General features: G+C 36.0%; 1 protein-coding gene across 1 annotated transcript in view; it reads left to right on the top strand.

Moving 5' to 3' along the window:
- The window catches only part of SLC4A4 (solute carrier family 4 member 4), a 350,270-nt gene that overhangs the window by 306,523 nt on the left and 17,976 nt on the right, over positions 1 to 25,771 (top strand). Inside the window, 5 exon segments of the mRNA XM_051964746.1 lie at positions 652 to 765; positions 1,473 to 1,634; positions 12,879 to 13,057; positions 14,177 to 14,249; positions 23,569 to 23,637. Of these exon segments, the coding sequence (XP_051820706.1) occupies positions 652 to 765; positions 1,473 to 1,634; positions 12,879 to 13,057; positions 14,177 to 14,249; positions 23,569 to 23,637 (597 nt within the window).

The raw sequence follows: 25,771 nt of genomic DNA, 5'->3' as shown, positions 1-25,771 counted from the left end.
GATAATGCTTTCTGCAGAATTAGTGGTTTTTTTTTTTTTTATTAAATCAAAGATAATAAATTCAGTTTAAGATGTGTTGAGTGGGATACTAAGGAAAAGTCATGGGTTACTCCAAAATATCAGGTTACAGTGTAAGCAAAAAGGATGAATACTGTTAAAAATCATTAGATTTGATGATAAGGTCATTAATAAGTAACATTTGAATAATGTTTTATCCTTTTCATATCACTTTAATAGGTGAGATTGATCAGAATTTGCTTTCCTCTGACTATTCATTTTTTCATGAATGAAAGAGCAATCATTAAGCACTTAGTTGGGTCAGAAAACTATTTAATCTTACTAGGAGTGATGGGTAATTTCTCCATAATCTTCCATATCTAAAGTGCCATTCCTCTCTATCAAGTTCTAACTTTGGGATCTATTTTTATGATAGTATCAGTGCATCAAGACTGAATGATGAAGTAACAATACAATTTAAACAATGATCGAACCCCAGTATGATTCCTCCAGTCCACCAGCATTGAGACAATGATACCTTCATGCACAAGAAGCTTCATTCTCATGGAAATCTAGCAATAATGTGAAGGATAGATGGAAGGATAGATGGTTTCTTGGATATTAACCAAACAATTGTATCTTATATTTTTTTAGGCAAGAAAACTTATTAGTGACTTTGCCATTATTCTGTCCATCCTCATTTTTTGTATTATCGATGCCCTGGTGGGTGTGGACACTCCAAAACTAATTGTGCCAAGTGAATTCAAGGTAGGTAAATCTTTCTTTCTCTCTCTCTCTCTCTCTCTCTCTCTCTCTCTCTCTCTCTCTCTCTCTCTCTCTCTCTCCTTCCCTCCCTCCCTCCCTCTTTTTTTCTCCTCTCTCTTCTTTCTCTTTTCTCCCTCCTTCTCTCTTTTTTCTGCTTTCTTTTCTGTCTTTCTCTTTTCTCCCTCCTTCTCTCTCTTTTTTCTGTCTTTCTCTTTCTCTCCCTCCTTCTCTCTCTTTTCTGCTCTATTTCTTTTCTTTGTCTTTCTCTCCTCTTCTCTCTCTTTCCATCTTTATCTCTTTCTTTCTGTCTTACTGTTCATTTCTGTTTCTCTTTCTTGCTATCTGTCTCCGTTTTTCTGTCTCTTTCTGGGCTTGCCTACCTGTCCCTCCACCTCTCTTGATATATAGGAACCTCTGAGTTTCTTTGCCCTATTGTCTGTCATAATGTCTTGTGAACTAGGTTTGCAGAATTATTCATTGGTCCCACCAAAAAACATTAGATTTGGGATGAAGGGGCTGGGATCATTTTCATCTGTATAGGCCATGAAACAATGTATGTTAACTGTGTTGTCTTTAGACATATCCAGATGAAAATCATAAGGCAAAATATTTCTTGGGATTTGATTTATCTTTACTTGATGGTCCTTTTAACTGGCAATGTATTATGATTATTATGAAGTTTACCCTATTTTCTTTCATTGTTCTCAAAGCCAACAAGTCCCAACCGAGGCTGGTTTGTCACACCCTTTGGAGGGAACCCCTGGTGGGTGTACCTTGCAGCTGCTATTCCTGCCTTGCTGGTCACCATCCTGATTTTCATGGACCAACAAATCACAGCTGTTATTGTCAATAGAAAAGAACATAAACTCAAGGTGAGTTCTCCCTCTCTTTTCTTTAATATTGTGGAGTAGTTTGTATCTTTTGTTACCATTATAATAAATGTCTTTTATGAACCCCTTCAAAGGCCTTAATTTTCATAGAATCTGAAGTTTAGAACAATAAGAGACCTAATAATAGTTAACACTTACATAGTGCAAAGTGTTTTCTAAATATCATCTCATTTTATCTTCATTACAATTCTCTAGAATAATACTATTATTATCCCCATTTTACAGATGATTAAACTGAGTCAGTCAGAGAGATAAAGTGATTCAGCTAGTAAGTATCTGGGACTGGATTTGAACACAAAGTATTCCTGATTCCAGATTCAGTAGTCTCTTTACTGTGTATAGAGTATCCCTCATTGCCGAAAGCCAAAAAGTATTGACTGGTTCCAACATAAACTGATGCATAAACTTAACTGGGGTAGCCAAAAAGCACAGTGGATGGAATGCCTAGCATTCCCAATCCAATCCAATCCCAAATATTTCCTAGCTGTGTGACACTGGACAAATCACATAACCCTGTTTATGCCTCAGTTTGCTCATTTGTAAAATGAGCTGGAGAAAGAAACAGCAAACCACTCCAGTATTTTTGCCAAGAAAATACTAAAAGGGGTCACAAAGAATCAAACATACCTGAAAACAACTGAAAACTAGCAAGAAACCCAATAAGGCCCTCACTGCTGCAAGGCGATCCTTTGTGTCTCTTTGATTTGCTCTCCTGCTCACCATTTATCTACCTTCCTTACATCCTTGGTATGTGTTTGCTTCTCTCATCTCAGCTATCACTTTGCTGAAGATTTTAATCTTCCTTTACCTGATCTCTTGCAATAGATTACTAATTGACTTCTTAACTTTGATTCTCTCTTTACTCCAATCCATCTTGCACTCAGGTGTCAAGATGATTTATTTCTAAGGTATTTCTCCATCACCTGAACTCCAATGGCTTTCTGTTCCTTCCAGAATCAAACATAGTGGTCTGTTGGACATTTAAAACTCTTCACAAGCTGGACTTTTCCTATTTTTTCAGTCTTAGGCTTTTTTCCCCCTCCCCAAACTCTATGATCTAGTGACCCTGGCCTATTTGGAGTTCTTCACAGAGGACACCTCATTTACTGACTGCATATTTGCATTGGCTGTCCCTGATGCAGTATGCTTTTGCTCTTCACCTCTGCCAACTGTTTTCCATTATGACTCACTCAAGCCTCACCTTCTGCAGCAGGCCATTAGAATTATATGCCTATTGTCTCCTTGTGGATATATGCTTCTGGAGGACAGTACATGCTTTTGCTTTTCCTTGTAGTCCTAGTGCTTGGAACAATACTTGGCACATTGTAAGGGCATAATAAATGCTTATTGGGCTATCTGACTGACTGAAAGACTCAAATATTTGCTGATCGATTAATTGATGAATGAGTGGAATAGTTGTCTTCTTTATTCCTTCACTACTTGTTTCCTTCTGGCTAACACACCCAGATACTAGCTCTGCTTTTTGTTAGGAAAGAGAGACTATAAAATCAGCAGGCTTTGGTAGCATTCTCATTTTCTTATGCTAAAGTTGTAAATTAATCATTTTAAGAATCATCATTTTCCACTCAGTGGCCAGCTCTGGTTATGTACCTCAAGTTTATAAATCCTCGGGGACATGAAGCAAATAGAGGCAAAATATTGGGGGAAAGGAACAAGATTGCTACTAGCTGGTAATGCATTATATGATTAGTTTTCATCAAATTTCAGTAAATATTTTATATAGCTGCATTTTATAGGAAATTAATTTCATAATTGCTCAGTATCATTAAAGTAGAGACTTCAAAAAGATTCAGTTAGAAAAAAATGAATAGTATTATTATGGCTTTCCTTTGTCTTGAAGCTATTTTTAATCATAATAATTTTTGCCCAACAAATTTTTTTTGCATGTCATATACCACTGGCTGTCACTGTGAACTGAAGAAACACAAGTTGTTCTCCAGAAGAGAAGATTATATCTGTTTCCATTAGAGTTGTAATAAATCTTTTAGTTTTAAAAAACAACTTAATATTATCTGTAGGGTTATGCTTAAAACAGAAGTTCTTAAACTATGATCCATAGGCCTTCATTGAGTGTCTATAAATAAATGTCGAGTCCATGATTATTTGGTCTATTTTCTAATTGAAATTTTGCATTACCTTTATGATTTTTTTAAAAGTGATTTTGAAAAGGAATATATAGACTTTAGTAGACTTCCCAAATGATCCATGACATGAAAAGTTGGTTAAAAGGACCTTTGGCTAGTATGAATTGACTGCCCAAGTTCACCCAGCCACACCTGAACTATGCATGATACAGATATTAGCAACAATTTTGAGTTCAGTTCTATGAACTATGAGTTTTTGGGAGAACTTCTGGATCTTTGTTTACTTTTTCTTGAATGAAAGTACATTCTTTCTCCTCTCCATCTCCAAGAAGTGTTGTGTCAACTCCTCAGAAGAATATAGGCACTGAGTACACAAATAAAAAGCTCTTGTCACATTTAGAATTTATTTGAAAACATTCCTCTTAGTAACATGGGCTGTTGACTGAATGCAGTCATTTTTTTTTCCACCTGCAGATAGAATAATATCAAAGGCTATTTCACCATGAATGTAATCATTTCAAAAGCTGTTCCCTCCAGGGCAAATTGTGCTCACATGGAGTTAAAGAAAGGCAGTCAATTAATCACAAGAGAGCTGTGATCCTATATCTAATTTGGAAAGCCTAGGACTACTTGAAAATGATTAAGAAGAGAAGGCTGAGGTGCCGAGCGAGACAAAAACATTACGGTATTAAAAGCAGCATGTTTTCAGCAAGCATTTGTTCCGGCACCGAGTCAAGCTGAGCTGGCTGGCTCGCTGTTCGCCTCGGTATCGGATCCATTTATCCACTTCACTGAACAGCTTTGTAATGATGTCAGAATGCCAGAGTACTTGGCTTTCGTTGGCCCTCACTCTGCTTCGTTATTTCTCGCAGTATTCCTGCAGGCAGCTCTTGAACAAACCGGGTTCGTAGCGGTCCTGACTTTTCCAAGGTCAGTTCCAGAACCATTAGCAGAATCAGGAAATAGAATTTGTGAGCTCCTCCCTTGGCATCTAATATCTGTTCACTAGACTGAGGCAAGTCTCCAAAGGAAATAGGCTCAGGGTTGGGGTGAAATAAGGGTGGGGGATGAGAACTGCACTGATGAAATTAGAGAAAAACCCAAATGATTTGATGTAATGATTTGAGTACTATGCAAATGGCGCTCAAATAGTCTTTCCTTTCCATTTTCAGTGGTACCACCATTTCCACTCTAAATGAGTTCTGTATTACCTCATTCTGCTCTAATGTAACAGTGAGGTCATACCTGATTTCCTTGTCTCCAGTCTTTCATTCCCTCCAGCAGCCAATCTGAACACCATTGACAGATTTACTTTCCTAAAACACTACTCTGATACTGCCTTTATCCCGTGTAGAGACCTCCCTTAATGGCTTCCTATGTCTTCTGAATTCAGTGCCAGAGTTTTAGCATCGTTCCTGATACCTCTATGATTACATCTCAAATACCCTTTCCAGCCTTATTCTCTTACTGAGCTTTCACATTTGCCCTGTGTTATAGCCAGAACAGTTAGCAACTGGTCTTACCCCTTTTTTGTCTTGATCATTTGCACATGGCTAAAATTCTCTGGCCCCTATAGCTGACTACCAAAATTCTATCCATCCTTCAAGACAGCTGCTTCTTCCATGCCCTTGCACTTTTTCCTGAATGCTTTACTCCTTACTTCCCTTTCTCTCTTTCCCTTCAATCTCCCATGGCGTCTCTTCATTTCTCTCTAATGGCATTTATTCTATACTTCCTTTTACAGTAGTTTTTGGACTCCTGTGATTTCATTGGTGTGGGTACTTCTTAACCATTATAATTCAACTTCATTGCAATTTAGCTAACAGTGACTTTCTACAATATGTAGCATTCATTACAGAACAACACAAAGATAGATAATGACCAATTTTCACGGATCATACAGTATGACAGTGGGAAAGAGATTTTTAAAAATGTTAAAAAAAAAAAAAGAGATATACAACCCCACTAAGTCAAATAACAACTAACATTTATTAAGCACTTTCTGTGTGCTAGGAATATAGAGAGAGATAAAAGTAGCCCTGCCCTCAGGCAGAATGTATTCTAATGAAGAAGTAATATACCATACCATAACATAATATTTTACATTTATATTATCCATGATAATTTATATCTTAATATATGTGTTCATAATTTATACTATAATATTATGAGATTATATTATATATTTAATGTTAAACTTATATTTGTATTATGTAAATCTTAATAATTAAATAATTTATATTATATATAATATAAATAAATAATGATTAAAGTCTATATAAATATAGTATTTATATAATATAGAAATTATTTGATTATATCTTGTCATATATGATATGATATTATATATAAATATATTATTCATAAATGTATTTATAAACTATGCCATTGATATATAGATATAGATATAGATTATATATATATATGCTTGAGTCTCATGTTCATGATCTTCCATGATTACATTCTTTTTCTTTTCAGCCTTATTCTCTTAGTAAACCTATAAACTTGCCCTGTGTTCTGGCCACTTTGGATCATTAGCAACTGATCCTGTCCCTTTTTAGTCAAAAGGGACATGTTTGGAATTCTTGGTCCCTATCTTTGTCAAAATTCCAATTAATTATATTTTATAAAAAATAGTATATACAAGTTTGCTAATTATATAATATATGATTATATATGTGTACACACAGAGAAGACAGAAGGCAATCTCAGGGGGATGGGACTAGTAGCTAGGAAAATTAGCAAAGATCTGTTGCAGGACTTGAGTCCTAAGCAAAGCCAAAGATTTTAAAGAGGAAAAACATTCCAGACAGGAAGATGGAAAACTGAGTGTTGTAGATGGTGTTTCTGAGGTAGGGAGGTCTTCACTTAATTCCTTTGAAAATATTTCATGAGGGAGAAGGGGGAAAGGAATGAGCATTTAATAAGGACCTTAGTAAATGTCAGATACTATGCTAAGCTTTTTTGAAATATCACATTTATCTTGCTACAACCCTTTGAGGTAAGTGCTATTATCTGATCACCCAGGATCATACAGCTAGGGTTTAGGGCCAGGTCTGAACTTGGATCTTACCGACTCCAACCCCAGCACTCTGTGCCCTGTGGTGCACCTTGCTGCCTCTGAGTACCTTTGGGTACCAGGACAACACCTAAACCATCCATCATTCTCTCGGTGGATTCACGATTAGCCTGGACACCTCCTTTCCTGCATTCCTTTCCACTGCCTTTCACATCACATCTTGTACACAAGGCTTACAACACACAGGGTGCTTACTACAGCTTGCCAATTCCACCACATGTCTTTCCATTGACTTTTGGAGCTTTCATAGTTTTGATTTGTTTTTGATATTATATGAGTATCTACAGATATCAGTTCAAACCTCATCAAAAGTCATATTCTTCTGTTGCATCATCCAGGCTTTGAATGGAAATAGGGCAGAAATATGCTGGAGCCAACTCCTACGGGTTGGCAAGACCAGGTTGTTAAATTTTCAGTATGAGTATTCACACCTTGGAAATTGGCAAATGCTGCAAATTAGGGCTTGATTTATTGTTTTGTTGATGTTTTTAGACTAAAAAAGTGATGGAGAAAACATTAATAATGCAAATTAAACTTAAAAGTGAGTCTTCCAGAGAGCTGGTTGTTAACCATATTATCAACACACCTTCAGAAAAGAGTTAGGACTGAATTTAATAAAGCAGAAAAAGAAAAGTCTCTAATTTTTTTTTTATTCCAATACCAGAAACTAGTTTTGGAAGAAAAAGTCTTGCCTATTTTTATCCCTTGTAGTAACTAGCCCTAATTGATGCATATGTGGTAGAGGAAGACTTCCTTTGTAGGAGTAGATGGGGCTTTAGCTGAGGTCCCTTCAAATTCTAAAATAATGTGATTTTGTGACAGAAGGGGCTCAATAAATATTTGCTGAGTGAGTTAAGGAACATTATTTGTGTTCATACCTGTTTCCATCTGGCTTCACAAATCCTGGAATTCCAATAGTGAGTGCCATTGGTGATGAGTGGGAAACATCAATGATATACCTTTCAAGCCTCATAATTAATGCTAATTTCTACTTGGCTTCCTTGCTACCATGAAGATCCTAGATACCCATTTTAGACCACCTGGGCCTTTTATTTTTACAGAACCTGCAAATGCCTTATTTTTGATATGTAGACTTTATTCAAATTCAGAAATAAATACTAGCCTTGAATCTTAAAATTATAGAAAAATGAACTGATGCATATATTTGTATGTATATTAGATTTGAGTCATTGTTTAATGTTAATGAAGATGACTTTACATGAGAAAAAGGCTGTTTTCATACATGACAAAAATAAGTTCATTTTCTATAATTTTAGGACTCAAGGCTGAAGGTTTCATACAGGAGGTAAGACATGAACTAAGCCCCCCAGAAAAGAATCAGATGAAGAGAGGGAAAAGAGCAGGAGAATGGTGGAGAGCATGGACTCTGCCGGATGATTTAGGAATTAATGTCTAGATGAGTTTGACCTGAGCAAGGGGCTTCTGTTGGGAGTGATGGGAAATATATTATAGTAGGAAATTAAAGTTACCTCTTTTTAGGTCCTGCTTCTATTTATCTACCAATTAAAAACTTGGTTTTGGAATTTGTGCCATAACCTGTATATGGAGCCTGACAAATGGGAAGGAAATAACAGATTTACTCCTCATCATTGATGGGAACAGTCATAGACCCATTGGCCCACTGGAAACACAGTATGAAAGAATTTTAGCTTTGGGTCAGAGGATTTGAGTTCAAATTCTACCTTGGATATTTTTAACCAAAGAGACTTCAGGAAAGTCATCCAAATTTCCTCACTTCAAAAAATTTATACATATATACATATGTGTGTATACATACAATACACATACACACATACATTTATATATATATACACACATACATAAATAAACACACAAACTCATATATAGATATATGTATAAATATGTGGTATATACTATTATACTATATCATACATGACACATATAACAGATACACATACATATGTGTATATGTATATTATTATATCTCAGGATTTTCCAGATGGCATGTAGTTCCTTCTAGTTCTGAATCCAAGATCCTACAATTTTAGGAATGAAACACACATATTCAAAAGTGCCTTTTAATCGGATGCATAAATGGCCTTTCATACATCCACAAGCAAACATTCAGCTTCTTAGGGTACATATTTTGATCACTTTGGAGACAGCAATTACTTCCCTGAAATAAGTTTGGAGAATTCATGGTTATAGGGTCAGGAGATCATGGAAGTTTTAGAATTGCTTGCAAATCTAAATCTAGCAAAGTCATGTCACTGTTCTTATTACTTTTGACTGATTTAGCAAACACAAGAGCAAGAATGGTTAGAAAGGGAGAAGGAGGAGGAGAAGTCCTTCTTGTAGTTGACATAAAGGACAGCTCTGATGTCTTCCTATCCAGGATTCCCTTTATCACTGAGCTCATTTTCAGTTTAATATTTTAATACACTCTCTTTTACATACAAATAAGCAATCAGGAGGGCCAAGAGAGCCACTTATTGATGGAATCAACCTTGTCATAAATCAACTAGTCCAACCACTCTTTCCAACTTGATATGTTCCCTAGGGAGAGAACAAGGGTCCTTCCAACCCAACTGATAATTCAACAAGCTTTTAAGTGCTCAATAGGCGCTATAATCATTTGAGACGTAAGTCAGAATTCATTGTTAGTCATTGTCACTCCTTGTGACCCCATTTGGGGTTTTCTTGGCTGAGATACTAGAGGGGTTTGCTATTTCCTTCCTCAGCTTATTTTACAGATGAGGAAACTGGAGCAATCAATATTCAATGACTTGCTCAGGATCACACAGCTAGTAAATGCCTGAGGCTGGATTTGAATTCAGATCTTCTTGACTTCAGACCTGACATTCTATCCACTGAGTCACAGCTGCCCTTCCTGATGCATAATAAATACTTAATAAATTTCTGTTGATTTGACTTAATCTTGTTAGAATTCAGTTTCCTTATCATCAGAGGGAAAGATTAGGATTAGATATTCTCTAAGATTCTTTCTACCTCTGAATCTGTGATCCTCAATCATGGAGGCTCCACCCTGAGCCTCAGTTTTCCCATTTGCAGAATGAAAAGTTGGATGAGATAGTCTCTGAATCTATAACCCTAAATCATTTTAATTGCCTGGGCCTTGATTTTCATATCTACAGAAAGAGAGAATTATATCAAATGGCCCTTAAGGTCCCTTCTATTTCTAAATCTATGATCCTATGATTAGGCTTTCTGGGCCTCAGTTTCCACATATAAAGAATAAAAGAATTATACCAAATGACTTCTGAGCTCTTTTCTAGTTCTAGATATGTAATCCATTGGTCTTGTACATCATTATATTTATCAGTCAGGCAGAAATTCCACATGTTGTTTGGCCCAAAGCAAGAGGGAAGGAGCCCTCCAGTGGGACAGATCCTTGCAGCCAAAGTAACTAGACCCCGAGGGACTCTTGGATATTCCTTAACTCCACCAAAACCAATGAGTCTCTTGGAACAGAAGACTTTTTTTTTTTTAAACTAGACTACTTTTCTATAGCTGACTCTCTGTTTAGCCCATTTATCTCCTCTCCAGTCTGTGGTTTTCGGATGAACGTGAACTAAGTTCACCTCTACCTTTCTGCTAGGAGCCCGGAGTTCTTTTGCCAGACTTGTCCTTCCCCCACTTCAGAGTAGCTCTGTTTCTCCATAAGAACATACTGTGGGCATGTGGTCAGCCAGCACCCTGTGCGTGAACAATGGGCGAAGTCCTGGTGTCCCAGCAGAAGGAGAGCTGTGTTCCACTTGGCTGTAACCAAATCTCCAGGATCAACGCTACTTGGCTTCCAGTGTAAACCATCATCTCCCTGTCTTGGAGCCAGCCCTCCCATCCCCTTTCTCGGAACCTGCTATTCTGCTGTTGCCTTTATCCCTTCCATGCTGTGTGCATCGGCTGTTCCCTTTTCATAGGCTTCATAGGGGGATTCAGTATCTGATTTCTTCATAAATAAAGTAAAGAGATGGAACCAGCAAAATAACACTTCGTAAGAGTTTAAAATATTTATTTAAGGAGTAAAATAAACTAGACATTGTATTAGATTGTCTGCTTTTCCAGTCTGAAAGTGTTTTTTTGACCATGGAAAGATGTTGTTGAAGCTAGTTATATTTCTGATTCAGGGGTGATGAATTATTTTTATGACTTGTCCCAGTCCAGTTGAAATTATTTTCCAATGTGAGAAGCAGTTTTGCTTATTCAGCAGTAATTTAGCCCTCTCAGATAGAGGATCCTCTGACTTAGTTCTGCAAGCATTTTTATTAACTACCTGCCATGTGATAGCTATGGTCCTTGGGCTACAGAGACAAAATGAAATAGATGTTGGCTTTAAAGACATCAGTCTTTATTGAGGGGAACAAGATGGACACCTACAAATAGATAATCTATAAGATATTGATATAGAGATATAAAAGTAAGTCTAGGATAGACAAGGAAGATATAACTCTCTTATGAGGGGCAGTTTATTAATATAATGGAAGGTCCAAGGAGCACAATGGAACAGTAGAGATAAAAAGGAGATTATTATTATTATTATTATTATATTATATATGTTATATATAATACTAATAATTAGCATTTGTAAAGAGCTTTAAGCTTTAAAAATCCCTTTAAATGTATTATCTCATTTGATACCTTTGTTATTCCCATTTTATAGATGAGGATAATGAGACAAAAAAGTGACTTAATTGATAGTTCACAAGTACCTGAGAGAGGATTTGAACTCAGGTGTAGCTGACCCCAACTTTAGCCCTTGATGGGAATTATTTTTCTGATTTAACAATTCAGTTCAGTTCAACATCATTGAGTATTATATTTTTATATATCAATCAATAAACAATTATTAGCACCTTCTATGTGCCAGGTATGTCCTAAACCCTGGAGATACAAAGAGAGGCAAAATATAGTCCCTGCCTTTAAGGAGCTTACAGTCGAATGGGGAAGCTATGCTAAGGAATGTGCCATTAAAAGACTTGAACCTATATAGACACATGAGCAGAAATACACTTAATACAAATTTTGGGGACTGGAGAAGAGAGATGAATAAATAAGTCCTAAAAAATACTCATCGCTTTGTGTGATGTGCAGGATCTTGATCTGAGTAGTGCAGAATTTGCTTCCAGGCTCACATGCTCATAGCATTTACAGCTGAAAGGAATCTTAGAGGTCTTCATTTAGTCTAAACTTCTCATTGTAGTTTATGAGTGAAAAATCTTCCTGCTAAAGTCTTTGTTCATAATTGACAGGTTTACATATAAGAGACAGGAAAGTAAACTGACACCCAGAAGGGTCATGCACACAACAAGTGGCAGAACCAAGGCTTAAACCTACTTTTTCTGGATCCATTTTGAATTTTCCTTCTCTCCCATATGATGTTGGATTTCCTACCACCAATCAAGTTCTGTCTTCTACAAGAATTTCTTCACGCTGTGTTTAAGATACTTAGCTAGGTATCAGGAATTCAAAAGCAAAACTAAAATAGCTATTCCTTTCCTTGTTTCTCCAGGTAAATATGCAATAAGTCAAGGCAAATAGAGACAAGAAAAAGCACTAACTATTGAGGAGATTGGGGAAAGCTTCAAGAAGGAGGTAGCACTTGACTGTGACCTTGTCTTTGAAGGAAGATAATTCTAAGAAGCAGAGATGGGGGTGGGGCAGGTTATTCTCAGCTTGAGGGAGAACATGGGGGAGGATGAAGACAGGGGTTGCAACAGAGAGTATGTAGGGAACAGAAGTATGATTCAGTATCAGTCTTCTGAACTCACCATTGACTATTGCACCGATCAGGATCCTGATGACTTTCCCACCAGCTTGCTTTACATTATTGTGATCACCGTGTAATTGTTTTCCTGCTCTGCCTCCATGGGTTTTATATTAATGCCTGTAAGTCTAACCCGGTTTCTCTTAATTCTTCATAATCATATATTCTATTCCTTTCCCTCCCACCCCATTCCTGTTTATCCTTTCTTCTTCAGGTAGCCGTATTTCCCCAATATGAATTGGTTCTCATCATAGCTTTGTTTCTCCTCTCTACAGAAGGGAGCTGGCTACCACCTGGATCTCTTCTGGGTGGCCATTCTCATGATTGTATGTTCCTTCATGGCTCTTCCATGGTATGTGGCCGCTACTGTCATCTCCATCGCTCACATTGACAGTTTGAAGATGGAGACGGAGACGTCTGCACCTGGAGAACAACCCAAGTTTCTAGGAGTCAGGTGTGAATTCCTAATACTCATGTAGATCCTAGGGCTCAATAACAGATATTTTATGCATACAATTATTCATTTTGGACCAATAAGATTGAAGCCAGGTAAAGGACTAATTTATATTAGACCATTCTTACAAAGTATATATTCCAGGAAGGACTTAGTTTTTGGCCACAGTACAATTGTTGATTTTTTTTTTTTTTTTTTTGTGAGTTCACCCAAGTTTAGGATATCTTTCTCTGATTTTTTTTTATGGAGAAAGGTGAAGAATCTGATTTTTCTAGAAGATATTTCAGGAGTGTTATAGTTATCTGGAATAAAATAGAATTTGAAAGACCACCTTTTAGCTTTATTGGGATCTCAGCAAAACTTTTTGTCTTCCTATGAATCATAATCTTCACAAGCATCTTTACAATGAAATTTTCTGCCTTAAAATCCACCACTGAGTAGTTCTGATGTGGAGCAATTGAATTAAAGAGACTCTAAAGGTATGGAAGCAGCACCTGTGTCATGCCTGCCATATACTTTCTAGAGGTCCTTTCTTGCTTGTGCATGGAGTCCTGAAAATGGAGCCATTTTTGTTAAATTGGAAGTGATGGATCAGTTTTTGGGAAGGTGGTTCTGGAGGTGAATAATATTTTTTTAAAGTATAACTAATTTGGAAAGGAACCTGATTGGATTTCTTACTCTCCCATGGGTTATTTGTCAGACAGCATATAAGATAATATGATTGCTATTTCTAGGAAAAGAAAAAAATCATTCCATAGATGGTTAAAGTGCCTTAAAAATTACAAATATGAGGAAGCTACTATCTGACAAGCAAAGAGTTTTCTTTCCTGTCTCTTATATGTAAACCTGTCAATTATGAATAAAGACTTGAGCAGGAAGATTTTTCACTCATATCAGCTATTCAAATACAAGAGCCAATCAGTCAGTATTTTTGTGTGGAGGGAGAGGTTGTGGATATGGGTGTGAGTGTATTGAGTTTGTGCATTGCCCCAGAAGTATTAATAATATTATATTTGACCTACATTCAACATTGACTTGGATAGTTCATATAATTTGGGGGAACTAAAGAGCTAGGATAATGTGTGTGAAAAAGGAGGTAACTTTTTGGTTTAATTTCAGGGAACAAAGAGTCACCGGAACTCTTGTGTTTATTCTGACTGGTCTATCAGTCTTTATGGCTCCCATCTTGAAGGTAAATATTCCAGATATCTCCTCTTCTTTCTCCTTCTTAGAAAACTGATAAAGAGACACTTGAATAGTATAAAAAGAATGATAAAAGTTATCTGAAAAAAAGAATTCTTTTCGGAGAATCCTTTTCAGATATTTGGAAGATCGTGATGAATGCATAGGGAAACTTTGAGGCATGTGGCTAGTTGGGAAGGAGGTTTCAGTCCCTCATTTTGATTGATCTTCCTTAACTCCATTCATTTCCCTCACCATTAAGATGTTCTCATTATTCTCCTTCACTCCTGCCCCCTGTCTTCTCTTATTACTATCTGTTATCCCAAATCCCTTACCGGTCCTCCCTATCCGTTCCTATATTGCCAGGAAGCTGGGGTGAGTCAAGGTCAATATGGACCACCTCTTTTTATTCTATTTGCTGTTCTTGCTGACAGTGCTTCTATTGTCTTTGGCTCCAAAGATAGTTGCACAAAGAAAGATTAGAGAAAATGACTGGCCTATAATTAGAAAGCTTAAGAAATAAACTTCTGGCAAAGAAAAATTACAGGGTAGATTGAGAAATTTAGTGTAAGTCATTGTGAAAGTTTGCAGGATGGCATGAATAAATACCTGCATAGATAATATAGAAACTATGGGGAAAGTCTCTAAGCAAGAGTGTGGGTCTATTTGGTGATATAATCATCTTCCTTTTCCCTTTCAAGTTTATCAAGTTTTCAATTAAGGAAAAATTGCATGTAACTGTGGGAATTGATTGCCACCTTCAGCCTAATCTCCTAACCCCCTTCTTACCTCTTATCTAGAGCCAGCTTGTCTTTCCTTGTTTTTTCATGTTATCAAAGCCATTAATTGAAAAGTGCAAAATTCAATCAACTTGTTGTTTCTTTCCCAAAAGCCAAATTACTGGTTTTTAATTGATATTTTTGAATTGAGAGAATCATGGCTTTCCCCGCAGCAACTAGGAATCTGATTAGAAGCGATATATTTGGTAACTCCCTCCTTTTATGAATAAATAAATTGCGGCCTAGAAAGTTTAAGGGTCTTGCCCTGGGTCATATAGTTAATGGAACTCAGAGCAGAGCCCCATTCTTTTTCCTAATACTCTAGAATACCACTAAAAAAAAAACTTTAATGGAGAGAGATCTTCTAACAGCTGAATGTAGAAGTGATCGATTTCCTGCTGGATCTATTATTGGATCTATTCTAAACATTTATCTATTATTTTCTGTGATTGAATATACTTTTTCATAACTAATGCAATGAAGCCCAAGGTTCCAATAGTCAGGATACCCCCAAGCAATATTCTTTGTTTCAATGTTGTTTCCAGTGCTTTGCCTTCCATCCCAGAGAATCTGTTAGATGACTAATCACAGATGATTCCAAAGGGACACAAAGAACAGATATTGTGTGAATTGCTATTTTTAGGAAGAGGTGACACATCACATTTTCACTAATACTGCCTTCAAATCCCTACTTCAAGAAACTTATTTTCTCATCTTGCCACCGGTATGGCCCTTGACCTCTGAAGATTGAAAGACATTTTCTTTGCCTTTCTGGCTGTTCTTTTCTCCCTCCCCTTCCTTCTTTCCCTTTCCTTCTCTCCTTCTTTCCCTATTCTTTCACTCTCTCCCCTCCCCTTCCTCTTCCCCTTCTCTTTCTCCCTTCCCCTTTTTCCCCTCCCCCTTCTCTCATTCCTCTCTTTTTCACTCTCCTCTTCTCACTTTACCCTCTCTTTTCTCCTTTCCCCCCTTCTCTTTCCCCTTTCCTTCTCCCTCTTTGTCTCTGTCTCTCTTTCATATCCATGAGTTTTTTTAGCCTGATTTTTAAAACATTGTAGGTCCATGAGGAATCCATGAGGGATAAGAGAGAGAAGAGATATTTATGTGGAGGAGATGGAGTTAGGTAGGAAGGAGAAAGAGTTGGAGAAAGAGACACAAAGAGAGGGGAAAAAAGAATGTCAATCAGCAAAGGCTCAGCACTTTTTATATGCCCTCAACATTCTCTTAGAGCAGATAATATGCAACATATCTTTTCTTTTTTTTTTTTTTGTCTTTCAAAGTTAATTTTTATTTATAATATTGTTACTACAAATTGTTCTAAAACTCACTATACATCATTTCTTTTTATTATTATTATAGCTTTTTATTTACAAGATATATGCATAGGTAGTTTTTCAGCATTGACAGTTGCAGATCCTTTTGTTCCAATTTTTTCCCTCCTTCCCCCCACCCCTTCCTCCAGATGGCAGGTTGACCAATACATGTTAAATATGTTAAAGTATAAGTTAAATACAATATATGAATATACAACATATCTTTTCTATACAATGTCAAGTGGATTTGAAATAATATGTGGTGTCTCTCCAGCCTCTTAAGTTAGGATTGCTCAGTGTACAGTCCCTTTGAGGTCATTTTTTAAAAAATGTATTTTATTTGTTTTAATAAGCCAAGATGTCCCTTGTACCCGTCTCCTCCCAATTCCCCTTCTGCTCTATTGAGAACCAAGACTTTTGAGTTCATTAAAAACCAGGTACTAAAATGCTTGGAAGAAATGGGCAGAGATCAAGGTCAACATCTCAACTCTCTCAATGGAGCTTGGTTGCCTATTATCTTCCAGGGATTATCCTTGAGTGAAGAAGCAGACTCCCAGTTATTGTACTCTCTACTAAGCAAGGAATGGCTTTTAAATCAATACCCTCTGGCTGTTTGGTGATGATACATATGGGATCTTCACATTAGAGCTAGAATGAACCTCAGAGGCCCTCTGAACAGATCCATCTCAATTTAAAGGTGAAAAGAATTGAAGTGACTTGTCTAGCCAAGTCTCATAAGAGAGAGCCAGAATTTGAACCCAAACTCTCTTATTTTAACCTAACATTCATCCTCATTCCTTGCTGCCTAATGGGTAGTTAGTAGGAAAGAATCACTAGGAAATAAAAAATTTTAAATTAGGGATTCTTAACTTTTTGTGCATCAGGGATCCCCTTAGAAATTTGGGAAAGCCTATGGATTTCTTGAAAATAGTGTTTTTAAAAGTATAAAAAATGTACAATTCTAAAAGAAATCAATTTTTAAAAAAACCATATATATGTATATGCACACATATGTGCATTCATATATATATATATATATATAGATGTGTATGTGTGCACATACAACCCACAGATTAAGAATCTCTATCTTAAATGTTGGCAAACCCACATTTCATTCAACAGACAAGGTGGAAAGTTCCATTTTCTTCTCAAATGTGGTGACCCTAGAGGATCCTATTAATGTTTTCCTATGCATTAAATAGCCTGAGTAACTGTTTTACCATATCCCTTATACATATGAAAAGAAACGTGTGTTCATGACTTTCTTGATTGAAAGTTGACTTTTTCAGAACAAGAATGTGTGGAATTATGGGAGGTTCACAAAGTCTTTGCTGTTAAGCAGTTTTCTCCTTGATTTGAATCATGGTCAAGGACATGGTCAGAGAAGCACTAGATTTCAGTTGCTGGGAGAGCAAGAAGGGGACCAAGAATGACTGAATTTCTAAGCTTAAGAATTGATTGTGTGTATGTATACTATATGCAAAGTGTTCTTATGGTGATTTTGGGAGAGGGATACTAGTAGTTGGGTGGAGGGACTAGAGAATGTTTTATGCAGGAAAGGAGATAGTGTTGGGTCTAGGTTTTTGAAGGAAAGTAGCAATGGCAGAGAAATGGTGGAAATGAGGGAAGCCTGAATTTAAGGGAAGGAATGTGCAAAGTCACAGCAAGATGGCAAAAAGACCAGTTTGGCTGAACCACAGTGTGTAGAGGAGAGTAATTAATTAGTTTAGAAAATAATAGGGGCTGGAGCAGAAGTGTACAAAATGTAGTCTGTAACATAGCCAAGTGTGGCCAAAACACAAAAGAAATAAGAATATAATAGACCATAAATGATAATATTTGATTTTCTAAATTAATATGCACTGGTTGGGATTGTTAAATATTTTACAGACGCTCATTTTCTTTTTGGTGGAGCTAGAATTAAATTTTGTCCCCAGTCTCTCTATATTGCTCTTACCCAGATCTTTGCTTATCAGGCTCTTTAACCCAAATCCAAAAATTCTACTCTTATCCTGAGAAAAAATAGTATATATTTACAGCTTCTATAATACCCACTTTGGAAGTTTCCATTGCAAGATGTAAGGAGCAGGCAGAATTTAAACTATAGAGAAACAATTAAATCAACTTCTGGGCTGCTTTTGGCATTTTTCCATGCACTTTCAAAAGAGATCCTGGATTCTTTTTTAACTATATCATAGCTAAAGCCCCAAATTGAGATGTTGGAGATATATTATTCCTGAATTATTCCCTGGAATATTGATAAAACATAATTTCTCTCTCTGTGCTATCGCTGAAACTAGATTATAACAGGGTCTTGGGACTTGCCCCTGCAGGCATTCATTGTACTAGCATGCTTCTGTTTCCTCTCGTAGGATAGACTGAAGGCTGTGCTATGTGGTATGATTTCAAGCTTACAGCGAAGGCTCGCAAAGCCTTGTGGTATTTTTCCTTTGTTTTAGAGCTTTTTCTTTAAGCTTTCAGAAGTCCAGTTTTTCTCTAAAGCCTTTCAGGATAGGCTCTCTCTGAGTTTTGTGTTCGATTCTAGTATATATGCAATAACACACATTCTCTCTTTCTCTCTTTCTCTCTCTCTTTCTCCATATATATGTATATATATCTATATGTCTCTTTCTCTAGATATATATCTTTTTCTCACACACATATCCATCTATCTCCCTGCATGTCTAGCTATCCATCATTTATCAGCTATTTATATCTATCAATCATTTATCTATCTAAATACACATAAGCACCCACATATTTTGTATAAATATATACACATCTGTTTCCATATTATACATATTTATCTATTGTGTATATTAAGTATATAATTGCATATACATATAGATGCTTTTAAATGAGATTTTCTTATAACCATTTGCTTGTAGAAAATATTACATAAGGAACATACATAGGTTATTTTTAAAATGTAAGTTTTTTCTTGTTTTCACTACTACTTTTTGCTTATGGGAATTTGTTTTAACTGAGGGATTAGAAGTGTGATTTCATTGGTGTAGGTGGCTTCCAGATAATGAAACACTTTCTACTGTTGCATATTGGAACCTTCTTTGCAACTCAGAGTCTTAGAGTCACCCTCAATCTTTTTGTGTGAATTTTGAATACTTTTGATAGTCTGAGAGATGGATCCATTTTCAGAACAATACTTGTAAATGTCTAAAGTGAAATACATAGCATTTCAAAGGAAGCTAATTATATTGAAATTATACTTGTCAATCTACATGTGTATGTTTGTATGCATTTCTCTGTTAATTCATCCATCCATCATCTATCTGTCTGTCTGTCTATCTACCTACCTACCTACCTACCTACCTATCATCTACCATCTTATCTGGGGGGAGAAAGTGAGGCTGGTGACTTTGTGCAACCCTCCCTCACTTAAATCCAATTCACCGGCATGTGAAAGCATCACTTCTCTGATATTATAGTCCTCTTCCAGAACAAAGAACAAACAACAACCTCAACCTCAACCTCTGTGAGTAGTAAGCCCCACTGGGAAACCACTTAGAACTGGCCAGTTAAGCAACACAGCTTTTTCTTTTTCTTTTTCTTTTCTTTCTCTTCTCTTTCTCTTCTTCTCTGTTTCTTTTCCCCCTTCCCTTCCATTCCCTCTGTCCACCCAGTATGTGATAGCCTTACTTGTGAGTGCTCTTATCAAAGGAATCTAAATTTTGGTTGCTGAAACTCATCAGATAGATATCTTGGGGTTTAAAAGCTAGATTTCTTTCTTAAAATTATTCCTTCCTAAGCCAAAGCCACACTTGGATCATTGTTTTGGCCCAGATTGGCCAAGAGATAATGTAAATAGCCGTTGTTTCTGTTTTGACTAGAAACCCCAAGAGTTTTTTCATCCCAGACAGTATTTTTGACTCGGTAAAAGAAGCCATTCTCTGATTCATTTCTTACCTAGCCTTAATCACTGAATGGGCATTGATTGCTGCAGTCAAATTAAGACCTGTTAAAGACCTTAATTTAAAAAGACCAAAGTCTCCAACTGCATTCCTGGCTATCTCCAGGCCTCCTAATCTATATCCAGATGGTTCCAAATAAGAGTGAGACAGATGACTTTACACAGTCCTCCCTCACTTAAATCCAATTAATTTACATGTTATGGCATCACCTCCCTTATGTTATTGGTCCTCTGTCTATCTATCTATCTATTCATCTATCTATCTATTTATCTATTTGTCTCTATCTATCTCTACTGACCCACCATTTCTCTCTCTCTCTTCTCTCTCTATCTCTTTTTCTCTCTTTCTGTTTCTCTGTCTCTTTCTCTCTATTTCTCTTTATCTCTCTGTCTCTGTCTGTCTGTCTGTCAGTCTCACATTCTAAGAAATCTTGAGGAGAGCTGCTCAAAGCAATGAAAGATTAACTTACTTGCTGGGTCACATATCCAATGTATATATGAAGCAAGATTTGAACCCAGTTCTCTCTGGTTCCCAGAAGCTTTCTATTCATTAATTTAGTTCTTAACTTAATTTATACAGTAAATAAAGCAGTAAAATGTTATTATAATTTTCTGGGTATTTATTCTTTTTTTCCTGGGCAAGAAATTTTTATTTTTCTACATCATTAACTCCTTGACTAATTAAGACTTTTGTAGATGCCAACTGACCTTGTAAATTATAACAACTTTCACTTTCTGTTTTAATATTTTAGCCTAATCTATATTTCCATGTTTTAATTTTTTATATTGGTTTATGTGTTTAAAGCTGTTTATTTTCCATATTTTAGTTTATAGTAGAGTCTTATCTTTATTTAAGAACAAACAAGCAAATAATTCTTTTGCCTTCCCTTGATCATTTTATTTTGTTTTAAAAGTAGATTAGTAAGATAACTGGAAAAAGGGACACATGATTAGCTGCCCCCAGTTGACTGAATACCATGAAACCTAATTGAATAGGACAAATCTACACCCCAGGATTGGAAAAAAATCATTAATGTTTCATATCTTTGAGATTAGATCTTTGTAGAGTGTTATCCTTTGCTAAAAACTCCTAGTTTCCTAAGAAATCTGTATCCTGTTTGGGATAGCAATCACTATTTGGAGAAACTATGGGGTTTCTGGTTTTATTTTGTGTTGAATATAAAGGCAGCCAGCACTTGTTTTAAAAACCAAATATACAAAAACTTTAACAATAGTAAATCATTCTAATTGCAGAGTGTTAAGTTTAGCTTTTCAGAGAGAAAATATATACCATAGTCCACATCCTCTTAAGTTTCTTCTTAAAACAAGTACATGGATACAACTTTTACCCAAACTCCTAAATTCTGTGGAGGCTAGGAATCAGTGTGTTCTATTTTTGTACTCATAAAACAGAAAATGAGACATAATCCCAGAATTTCATTAAAAAAAAATAGTTCATAGTAGATTTTAAGGGGGAAAATGTGATGAAGACACCCTTAAAGTTTCTAGTGACTTTGGATGTATTATGTCTGCCCCATTGTGGTGGTGATTGGATATTACAACACATTTTTTCCCCCATCTCAGAGAACTAGGTACTCTATATAATCACTTTTCTGTGCTTAAGGTCAAATTAACTGCAGTATGGGTTTCAGCCAGTTCTTTTTTAGTGAAGCATCCAAGCACTTTTCATATGATTTTAATCATTTTGATTGCTAATTTTTTAAAATTAAAGGCAATCACAATAATGGTATTTATAAGTGCTTACTTCTACCAAGATGCCTCAGATTCTCAGATACAGGATTGTCTTTAGATAGTCCCAGGAGAGAAAGCTAGGAAATGGGATTTCATCCATTATATTGAAGAAGAACAATACTGCTTTAAGAAAACACCAATGGAAAATATGGAAATTTATTTTAATTGAGACTTTTTTTTCTTTTCATCTCTTTTTTTAAAGCTACATTCATATTAGATTAGTCACACTTGGTGTGAACTGAGTCTTGATTTATCATTATATGTCTCCTGTTTGTGAGAATAAATTATATGATTGGGTCAGTTTAGAGCCCAAAGGTAAAGATTACACACACACACATATATAAACATATGTATATGTGTCTATATAGAAAATGCATTAAATATCTTTGGGAATACATACATACATATTTATGTTTATAGACTCATATATACATGTAATATGCATATATATATCGATATATTTCTTTATCACAAGACTTATGTGTGTTTGTGTATATAAACACATACATGTACACATACACATACATGTTCTGTCCAGATTAAAAACTTTGCAGAAATAGATTTCCTATGAATTTCATCTGTCTTAATTATGGTACTTCACACGGTGTATTCTATAGTGAGTGAGCCAAAATAAGCAAAGAAGTACCTAGGCTTATTTGTACTGAGCATTCAAAGTGCTGGGCCTGGAGTCAGGAAGCCCTAAGTCCAAATCTGCCCTAAATGCTTAAAGTAAAGCTGTGTGACTTGGACAGGTCACTTCACCAATATCTACCTCTGTTTCTTTATCTGTAAAAAAGGTCATAATAACAGTACTACCTTAAAGTCTTCTTGTGATATCTCAAATCTTATCATCAAATATATTATCTCAAGTGAGATAATATATATTCTCAGTGGTATATAAATATTAGCTATCATTAGTAGTAATAGCAGTTTACGTATTTATTCTTTGTTGTACTTTGTGGCTTGGACAAGAGTGCTAATGAGAGAATTACTATTACTTTGACACTCTCTATTGTACCTCTTTACCATCTTTATATCAGGAGTCTTACCCTTCTGGTTAAAAAACAAATAAATAAAAAAGTCCCTCTTTAAAAGCAAAGCTAAATTTGGAGGGGGGAACATAGCACAAATTTTTGCTGAAGTCACTCTTTTGCTTCTTTGATACTGTTTTAGTTTCATTTATTGAATAATTGTGTATGATAATTGTAGAAATAAATCATTATCTTTCTATAGTTGTTTTATGCTGGAATTACATTTCAAATTTAATGCATCATTTTTGAGAAACATAATTGTTGATTGGATAGAGAGTTGAACTTGGAGTTAGGAAGCTCTGTGTTCAGATTCAGCCTCTACGCCAGGCTGAGTGACCCCAAATGGGTCATTCATTCCTCTACAATAGATAATTCCAGATGCAGAGAAACTGCTGATTCTCACAGAGAAGTTTCCTACTCTGATGAAATCATCTGTCAAGTCTAAAAAACCCCATAAAGTTGTTTTGTTTTGTTTTTTTACAAAGTTGTTCTTCATGACTAAGCCTTGTTTTCCTAACTTTCTCCCTAGTTTATTCCTATGCCTGTTCTCTATGGTGTGTTCCTGTACATGGGGGTCGCGTCGCTTAATGGGGTGCAGGTAAGTTTGCCATAGCAACGTGGTGGCCTTCTGATAATGAGTATTCCAGTAAAGAACCTTTGAAGGAAATGGTAATCATTAACAGCCAGGTTTTCCTCATCTCGCCTCTTTTTTCATTTTCAAGTTTAGCCCTTGTTTACAGAGCCTATCATACCCACACATTCTTAGAGATGAAGTTCATAAAGGTCAGTGGACTAGGCAGGCAAACCAAGTTGTAATTCTTATATCACCCCAAAGAAACACATCCCCCTCATTATGCCCTCCAATCGGGAATCTTGAACCACTGACATCCAAGTGCTGATGGACAGCCCTTAACATAGGAATAGGGAGTGTTTGTTGGCTACCAGTTTGCTCCTTCTGTGGCCTCTGATCAATGATCAAACTTCTGCACAAATAAAAGAAGTGAGCTAATATTTTTATGTGTTTTTATTTTTAAATCTAAGACATCAGCTAAGGGAATATTAGTCTGTATTCTGGCAAAGCTGACTCTCCATCCTCTTCCTCCTTTCCACTCAACATCTTAAAAAATCACTGGGGAGAAATTATATAAGGGATATTTTTTCTTACTGAAAGGATAATTTAATTGGCAGCAGGAAATTGGAAGTGTTTCTATTGCTTTCTGGCCCCTTGTTAATTGTAGCCTTATTTAGCACTTAGTAGTGTTTTAATGACAAAAGACTGCATGTTACCCAAACACCACAGGAATTTATTTGGGCCCCTTAAAATGGTTCTTTCTTTCTTCAGTCATTGGATTTATATGAGTTTGGTTTGGGAGTCAGATTGAGCTGGGCAAAGGGCCAGGTCACCAATAAGAGAGAAACCCATTGTAGTATTTTTTTTCTTTTTTTTTTTTTTTTTGTATTCTGCTCCGGAATGGAGTTGTTCACATGCTCTGCATAGGTGGTCAGAATGCCAAAGGATCTGGACTTTTCCTTTATTGTGGGGAGCCTTTGTATTAGGAGCAGCCTGTTCTTTGAGTTTTAATGACAAGCTGGCCTTCTACAAACCCAAATGTGTTTTTGGTTTCTAAGGCATCCAGAAAAGTTTGGGAAGTTATGAATGACCAGGATCTTTGAATAGAGATTTTGATTCAATAAAATTATTTTATTCTTGTGAAGGAATTAATACAGTACAAATTAATCGTTTGTCTCTGCTATTGGACCTCAAGGTATATATGAATGCCTTTTCTTCTTCTAAAGCAAAGATCAAATTGTGTTTGTTTTAATTTTTTATCTGAGTGTCAATACATGACATTTTTAAAGAACTAGTCTTCTCCTGACTGATTGCATGAGTCAACAAAGAAGGGCTGAGACAGATGAAATGCTTTGTTAAGATTGCATTTTCTCAGAAACTTGTTTATTCTCCTGCTGACAAACTGAAAAAGACAGTTTCCTCATCTATAAAATTGGTATAAAGATATCTATATAATTCACAGAGTTGCCAAAAAGTCCAAATGAGAGAATATGTTGCAAAAATTAAAGTGCTATATACATGCCCCTTGATATCAAACAAATAGACTTTCTGATTTGACTTAATGTCCTCTGCAGACCAATACTTGATATGTCTGCATTCTTTTGAATTTCTCCTGGGTACTCTAAAGGAAAATGTCATGTGTTCTTCCCAGATTCTACAAGGGAAAATGCCAAAGTACTACAACCTGAGCTAATAGAAATACCATGTATGTATGTATGTATATATTGATTTTCTGGTAGGATGAGAGGATGTTTTGATCCATTTTAGTAGTGCCCTAAATTACCAAGGTTATACATGTGCAATCATGTAAAACATTTCCATATTAGTTGTTTTGATCAAACTTGATCAAAAAGTTAATTAACAAGAAAATGATAAAAAAGAAAGAAGGAAAGAAAATAGAAATAAGGAATGAAGGAAGGAAGGAGGAAGGGAAGGAGGGAAAGAGAAAGGGAGAAAGGGAGGGAGGAAGTGAAGAAGGAAGGAAGGGAGGGAGGCAGGAATGAAAAGAGGGAGGGAGGGAAAGAAGGAAAGAAGCAAAAAAGAAGAAAAGGAGGGAGGGAAGAAGGGAGAGAGGAAGAAAAGAAAAAATGAAAAATAATATGCCTTAGTCTCTATTAAAGAATGAAAGACTGACCAGTCATACGAAAGTTTGGAAATGAGA

The sequence above is a fragment of the Antechinus flavipes genome, chromosome 6, assembly GCF_016432865.1.
Source record: "Antechinus flavipes isolate AdamAnt ecotype Samford, QLD, Australia chromosome 6, AdamAnt_v2, whole genome shotgun sequence".
NCBI lineage: Eukaryota > Metazoa > Chordata > Mammalia > Dasyuromorphia > Dasyuridae > Antechinus > Antechinus flavipes.
This window is presented reverse-complemented; position numbering and strand designations above follow the sequence as displayed.